The 8,072-nt window shown below is 40.3% G+C and overlaps 1 protein-coding gene across 1 annotated transcript; it reads right to left on the minus strand.

The window, feature by feature from the left end:
- Window positions 1–4,168: 4,168 nt before the first annotated feature.
- On the minus strand, window positions 4,169–7,709 carry LOC127343408 (uncharacterized). The gene is made up of 5 exons (XM_051369538.1): window positions 7,512–7,709; window positions 6,110–6,170; window positions 5,876–5,991; window positions 5,157–5,206; window positions 4,169–4,670 (listed from the first exon to the last, which is right to left on the minus strand). Exons 1-5 carry the CDS (start codon window positions 7,653–7,655, stop codon window positions 4,628–4,630), a joined length of 414 nt encoding a protein of 137 aa, XP_051225498.1. The 5' UTR covers window positions 7,656–7,709; the 3' UTR covers window positions 4,169–4,627.
- Window positions 7,710–8,072: the final 363 nt, after the last annotated feature.

The raw sequence follows: 8,072 nt of genomic DNA on the forward strand, positions 1-8,072 counted from the left end.
CCTAGCGACGACTATAGACATTAGCGTAAGCTAAATATGCACGCAGTTCTCGCCCTGGAGTCGGCCAAATATTATTGTAGTAGACAAACAAGAAATGAACATACTAAGTCCCAAATACTAGCGCACCAGAGCAACAATCATAAAACCTCCAATATCACATGAACAACTCGGCAAGCCACCTCCAATAATGTCACACGAGCCCATGATCCAAATGTATCCCTAGTTTCCTTTTTGATGGGCATCCTTGGAGTTCTCAGAATGTAGGGATAGGAAAAAATGCATAATTAAGATGTCACGTGCTGAATGGAGTAGAGAGTGATGGAGTGAAAATACATTGAACTTTTAGAAGAAAATTCAAAATGAGCTCCGGTAAGATAATTCTTAGGATCCAAATCCAACAAAATCCTCAGGGCATGTATAATGGTTGAGAAGTTCTGTCTTCTCTTAGCGGTTCATGTCATCTGGCGAAGACAATAAATATAAATAATATAATATTTTATTATTTATTGTCATCTCTAGCAATTAATTAGAATTAGGTAAAATTTAATAGAAAATTGTGTTGATAAAAAGACACATGTATAATGGAGGAAATGATCTTCTCTTATTTTGATAGGGATCATCAACCTTATCTTTCTTCTTTCTCTCTCCTCCAACTAAGCAAAAAGTCTAACTTAACGATCTAAGAAGTACGAAGTACATTTTATTTGTAGCTTCCATACATAACCAAAAGAAATGGAAAATATTCCTCATTTTATTTTACCTTCCCGCGGTCGTCTCGGCTTTCCTCGAGTTAGAAATAGAAAAATATTTTGTTTTCCAATAAAAGAAAGCGCTCGGAGGCGATGCTTGTAATGGAGTCAAACGCTTCAGTCCAGCACTAAAATGCCCCAATCTCCGTTTCGGAACAAATGATGCAATCATGCGACCATCACGCTACGATCCACCCTAGTCATACGTGTCTGCTAATTAACAAAAGAGAAGCGAACGGCAAGAGATAGCACTAGTATATTAACATGCTGGCCAAATCGCCAAGCCCAGCATACTAGTCTATTTAACCGCTAATCGCCTCCGCTAATCGTGACAGATCAAGCCGTAGACATGGATTACATATTTCACTGCCGGTTGAATTGGAGCCACAAGTTCAGCCGTTCAGGTGGACACCACATGAACGAAATTAAGCACAGCCACTTATTAGACAATCAGCTGACTTAATCCTCGGGCTCTCTCAGGCACGAGAACAGTTCGTTAGAGCATGACAGCCATCCGTTTTATTTATGGTTGCACGTGATTAGGGCAAGTTGCTTTCTCCATAACTGAGGGTGTCTCCAACGTAGGATTTAGAAGGGGACATAAGGCCTGTGAGCGCTGCATAGCTCTTAATTCTGAATCTCAAACCTTTTATGCCATTGAAGCGAGATGTTGATTGGCATCGATCGTGCATTCGTGCAGAGCATCTTTTTTATTATTTATAAAGGACGCTTTATTACTTAAGAAATTTAAACATTACAACTGACTTCTGCATAGTTGGGATGCACACAACCGAACAAGTCCAAAAATAGCAACTGGAAAAGGGAAAAAAAAACATCCTACAAGAACACAATGTGTAAACTGTAAAACTGACTAAGGTGTTGGATGTCAGGTTACGCTACCATCCATGTTAGATAAAAAATATTTCTCGCCCCAACAGTGTAAACACCTCTATAAATATGTCACGATTCTCTACGCTGCATAGCACTATGCCACCATGGCAAAGAATGCCAGGCAAAACTTTTTTTTTAACAGGAGTAAAAGCTTTGCCCAGTGCAGGCAAAACTCACAGATACATGAAGAGGGGAACGCTGCAGCGCGAAACGCATGATGTGTGGTACTGATCCCTGCGAACAGCTGGAACTTCATGCTCATTGCACGTGATGATATAAGTTATAACCATCCATAGAGTCAGTCAGTCATATGCATTGTGTCCTCGATCAAGGTCGAATTAACAACTCTGAATCAGAGGGCTCTCAAGCCTCAAGATGGCATGAAAACGGGAGGTGGAAAAGTTGATCGCATCATTCGCGTTCGTCGGTAGATATCTTCAAATATATCGGCTGCGCTGACACCAATCACCATGTGTTCAACTTGAGTTGAACGCGCACGGTCCACCTACGCATCCTGGGTTTAAAATATTTGTGCTAAAAGAAATATCGGCGGCTTCCTCTAAACATTATACACGCTATATCCTACTATATTCTAAATACTGTTAAGAAATAATAGCCTGAAAGTAAAAAACTTTTAATAAGAAAAGTAAAGGGTATAATCGTCCAAAAGTGACAAATCACATACATAACCACATAAAATAGCTCTGTTATTTTTTAGAAATCTGATACCAACATTTCATGAGGCAACAACATAATATAAATTATTTATTAAAAATCATTAGCAGTATTGATATTATCTTTCAATTTCGAAGAGGAACTAACATCAGGCTGTGGTTCATCACCACGACAAGCATAAAGATAAGCATAAAGCAACCGTTTTTTTCTTAAGGAGGAAAGTCAGGGCCTTTGGCCAATAGGCTGGAATAGTGCTCCACACCGACACGCCGCAAGCTACTTCGCAAAATTAGGCTGGATTTGCGTCCACGCGGACACGCCGCACATCCTATCCTCTCTTATCCTCCCATGCCCCGATAGTATGTGACATGGCGGAGATCATTCCACTCCACACCGCTCCACCTTCTGCCCTAGGAAACCATGGTCGGAGCGCATAAGTGATTAGATCTTTGCAGAAAGTAGATGGGAGACAATGTTTGGTAACACAGTTCAGTGATAACGCCTACATCTGCGGGGCATGCTTTTATGGGCGCTCCTTCCCAGGTACTATCACAGTACCAGCGACGACAAGCCTGCCACGGTATACAAACATGTCAGATCTATAAATGCTACGCTGTCCAGCGCCCCTGTCATGGGCGCGTGACTGTCCCCGAAAATCAGTCTTGTGTCTAGCCTAGCTTTCGTCAAGTCTATTTTGGCTACCCCGGGTGCTTTTATATACTAGGCCCAGGTTACAGAGTTCGACTCTAACACGTAACCTACCTGCACAGTCCAAGTCCAACCGCATCATATACATATATTCGACACAATTTCAACATAGTGTTTAATGCATTGGTAAGGGAAATGAAGTTAAGCTCAAGCAAAAAAGAAGGAGAGTTGAAGATACTCTCCGAGGAGAACATGATCATGTCACCCGACTTGACCGTCATGACCCCAGATAGAAGGGCTTGGTTCAAGGAAAAGCAAAAGTTGATTCAAGATGGATCATGATCGAGTTGATCACTCAATATTTATCTTGGTGTATGTGTTTATTCATGAACTATGCCCATATTATGATACTTTTGAGACTTTCCTTGAATGTCGGATAGACTTTGAATTTATCTGCTATTATTTCATAGCTATTTGTTTGCATTTGTGATAAAATGGACATACCGATGATTTTACAAATTAAAAACGGAAAGGAGCAGACCAAATGTGTCGTCGCGTTATATGCGATGGCTAACCCAAGAAAGATATGTGCTGGAGGGCTAACCGTGTGGCCACAAAAAAAAACTAAAACGGACAGAATTTTTGTCCGATTCGGGTTGCCGTGTTGGAGATGCCCCTCAAAAGACATGTCAAGAGTTCACCTCACAAGTTTGTGAACAAATGGCATTTCTGCATACTCAAACTTTTCCCTAGGAAATGCCAATATTGGATTTCTCTTCTCCTACTAGTTTAGACTAGTTTAAGAGAGGATTTGCACCGACTACACCAACACCAGCGGCGGAGAGCCCACAGCATTTGCACTTTGGTTAAACCTTTTGACTTCACGCCTGTTGTTTTGATCGGATTCAATCCACATCAGACAGGCCTGACATCAGATGTCCCTTCTTCCGTTTATTCACTTATTTAGTTGCATCCTTTCTGAGCACGGTAGCTTTCAGTTTCGGATTTCGACGATCTTACGCTTTCGAGAAGCATATCTGACATTAAACGAGATAGATACTGATTTGTCTTCAAGAACGAGCTTGTGTGCAAGTTCGCATGGCAGCTGCGAGTTGAAGTATGCCGCTGACCCGAGATTACAGTGCAAACAGAAGAATAGATGGCCATCAGAATTCACAAACCGCCCAACCCAAACGAAGCACAAGTGAATAACAAGGGTTTAGAAAATAGATAAACTGCCACCAATCAAAAACAAAATAGAGTACTCCCTCCAATCCATAAGTGTTGGGGCTTTAGTTCAAATTTCCTAAATACTAATTTACAAGCAAGCATCGGTATATCATACTCCAGAGACAACATCTGAGATAGATACCTTTCCTGTCTCGTTAAGATAGCGGGAGGCTATTCCACAACTTGTGTGGGCCTGAAGTACCCAACAGAAGATCTGGGCAGGTACTTAAAAACAAAAAGGAACACAGGAATGTCTAACCACACAGGGAAACCTGCAAATCAGGAAGCTTGCTGCCCAATTCTTGCTATGCCTGCTAAAAGAAAGATGGATCCATCCAGCTAGGAAGAAGGTAATAACAACTTTCTGGGGTCGACTTTTCTTAATTTACATGGAGGGATGGTTTGCTCTGAGAACACAATTGATCTTCAGGAATTCACATATTCGCTTTTCTCTCCCACCGCTCTTTAACATCAAGCCTGAAAATATGATATACATGTCATCAAAACGAGAGTCGCTCATTCTTTTCACAGAAAACAGGAGGCAAACTACATTAGAATTTGTGCACCGTGGTCTTACAAAAATGTCACACCATTCTGGCCTACCAACATTCCATCAGAACTATGGTGATTCTGCTTCCGAAAGATATTGTATTCTGACAGTTTATTTCATTTCCATCGGATAAACTTGGTCATAAAAATCTCATGATAAGCTAGGATTATCCCATTACTAAATTGCAGTGTGGATCATCCCCACCCTGTATTATCCACTACTCCACATACAAAATTTTACAAGTTAAGCTGTACAACGAGTTTTGCATAACAGAAGGTGCGCTAATAAATTTTTATGATGAAAAGAAGGACCTGAACTGCCAGAATGCTAAATAATTACATTGAAAGTATCATAAGACAAAGATAGAGTTGAAAACAGAAGTTAAATGATAGAATACAACAATGAAATAGTACCCCCAGCGTAACTTCCTTTTGTTCCTTAAGGGCAGGGACGTTGCATGATTCTGCAAATATACGGGGATAAGATTCACCATGGTATATATATGAAATCATATTTGTGAACTCAATTAGGTAACTAATGGTCTACTAACATCAAAATAAGATCAATGATCTTGAAAATATGAAGTCTAATAAATGTCTTAAAGATGTAAATGTATCTAACAGCAACAAAGTCAACTCAACTGGCTACCAATGTAAAAACGTAACTGATCAACTTTTGATTCTATCAAGACGAACATATGACAAAACAAAACATGGGCAACAGTAGATAACAAAAGATACTCTATGATAGTGCATTATTCATCTATTTGGTAAACCTATGCAAGAAGTACACACTTAGTATCCTTTGATGCCAATAGATACTTTTACCTGAAACCGTACTATAGTAGAGCACTAAGATTAAAAGATCATCTATAATCTAGTTCACTTCTTGGCCATGAAGCAATTTGTTTCATAACTTGAGCAAATTTTAATACCCAAAGATCAATTGGAAGACATTACTTGGGTTAATAAACCAAAGATTATGTAGTAATCAATATGCATTTCTACAGATAGCCCAATTTTGTTTCTAATTTTCTGTCCTATGATTGAAGATTCAAGAAAAAGCAATATTATTCATGAATTTAGGTGAAAAGAGACTGTAGCCGAAAGTTCTGAAGTATGAGCAGACATACCTCTTGGGTACCTGTAGTTGATGCTGTATGATGTACATCTGTTGCAGTGTTATCAACGGATTTATCCTTATTACTGAATTTAGAATTGGATACTTTAGCATTCCTATTAGTGCTTCCTACAAATTTCCAATTTCATGAATAAATTGCTTAGAAGCCTCATCGCTGGCGGTAATCTCACACACATGAGAGAGAGAGAGAGAGAGAGAGAGAGAGAGAGAGAGAGAGAGACAGTACCTTTAGATTTTCCTTTGTATTTTGGTTTTTCGTTTATTTGTAGGCATTTCTTGTGTAATTCCTGCAACATTTACATCTTTAAGAACTTGGCGGTTCTTGGAAGAAAAAACACACTAGAGTTCATAACTTCCAAATAAAGTAGAGATGCCAACTTATCATGTCCAGATGTCCTAGATAAAAACTCAAAACAAATTTCTGAAACTTTCTTGATTAATTCATGGTGTTTTTTTTTCTGAGAGAAGTAGTCCACGGTTGAGATTCTTGAGAATGGGAAGTTCTACATTACAACTTGAATTTATCTTACGAAAGTATGGATACCAGGATCTACTAATGATGGTCGTATGACACAAGACAGAAAATAAGCTCAAACCAAAATAGCACATCCAGTTCACTGACAGGATGCAGATAAGGGTATAGCAGTGTAGCACTAACAAGATCGGACAAGGATATCATTTTTCTATACTCCAACCCAAAATCTAGTAGCAAATAGGTTTCCAATCAACATTTCACAGAAGTAATAACATTTTTTCTTCTCTTAGTGTGGCCCTACTTTTATTTATTACATTCATTAATGTACTAGGACAGTACACGGGTTTGGCGGTTTGCTAACTGGAACATAATACCGCCTCACTTTATCCCCCACAAATCAACTACATATTCCAAAATTAATGATCTATATGTTTTTACCTGATTTTTAAAAGTATTTCTCCCCCACTTAACTGCAGCATTTCTTGGCACAAAAACTGCAATCTATCTGCGCAATTTATGTTTCTACAAGGTAAATGGAAAATGGTCATTAGCGCAGATATAAACTTCCGAAAAACATCTGGGATTTTGGATGCTCTTCTGTTCCGTTATCGAAGTATACTGAAGCCTGGTCATGTATGGTCATATAAAATGAAATGTCCAACAATCGGAATTCAGAAGCTGAGCTCGTGCCTACATGACAAAGTCTAGACTTCATCAGACCATTCTTATTCTGGAAACAAAGCCAAATTATTCCTAATACTTGTACATTTATTGTACAGGGACAACAACACCGAATAACTTGGTCAGTGACTACTCTGGAGGATGGCACAGAAATCCTACAGTTCACTGCTGGACAAAGGTGCCCCTTGATTCTGTACAACATTGACAACAGTTTAAAGCCTACAGTATGGCCATCGCCAGTTATCGAGGGAGGGACCAAATTTATGCTGCTCTACTGCCCTGGTGTAGGTTTCCACAATAATAGACTAACTTGAATCAACCTTCCTATGTAACTGGACGAACTAGAACGATTAGAAACACAAGGATCATCCCACGCCCACGCCCACCCCCACCCCACCTCCCAGGTGTGTGTGGATGAATAACAGCAGACGATTCGTCCGAAACATTCAGAAATCAAAATAAAGAAGAAAACCTTGAACTTGTCGAGCCGATCTTGGGATAGCTTGGAGGGCTTAAATTCCGGATCGAGGAGCCTACTTGATGCGAGCGCCTCCGCCTTTCCACTCGCCTCGTCGCCTCCATCAGCTTCTTCTCCTACGCCTCCGCCACTCCCCATCTCTTGCTTGCCTTTATTTTTTCTGAGACAAATCTCGTGCCTGCTTGTTGCTTCCTGGGCGAAGGGCGAAGGGAAGGGAAAGACAGATGGGTTGGGCTTGGCCCACTATGACCTTGGCCCAAGGTCGTGGAAACGTCTGGCGGCCGGTTTGGCCATGGCCCAAGACCGTGGAAATTCGGGTTTGTTGGGTACCGCCCGGACGATCAATAGCAGCGGCCCGTTTTTTCCCACTCATAACAGCCGGATTTTTTTTAATGTTGCATGAGAGTGAGGAAAGTGCCCTACAAAAAATGAGAGGGAGGAAATATGCAGTATTCTGGTTCTGGATATAATGACTCGAGCATTGACATATATAAATATTAAGGCCTACCATCAATGGTGGGCATGGATCGAAGTGATTGCTTTTAGTTTCTGGCT

This window comes from Lolium perenne, chromosome 3, assembly GCF_019359855.2.
Source record: "Lolium perenne isolate Kyuss_39 chromosome 3, Kyuss_2.0, whole genome shotgun sequence".
Taxonomy (NCBI): domain Eukaryota; kingdom Viridiplantae; phylum Streptophyta; class Magnoliopsida; order Poales; family Poaceae; genus Lolium; species Lolium perenne.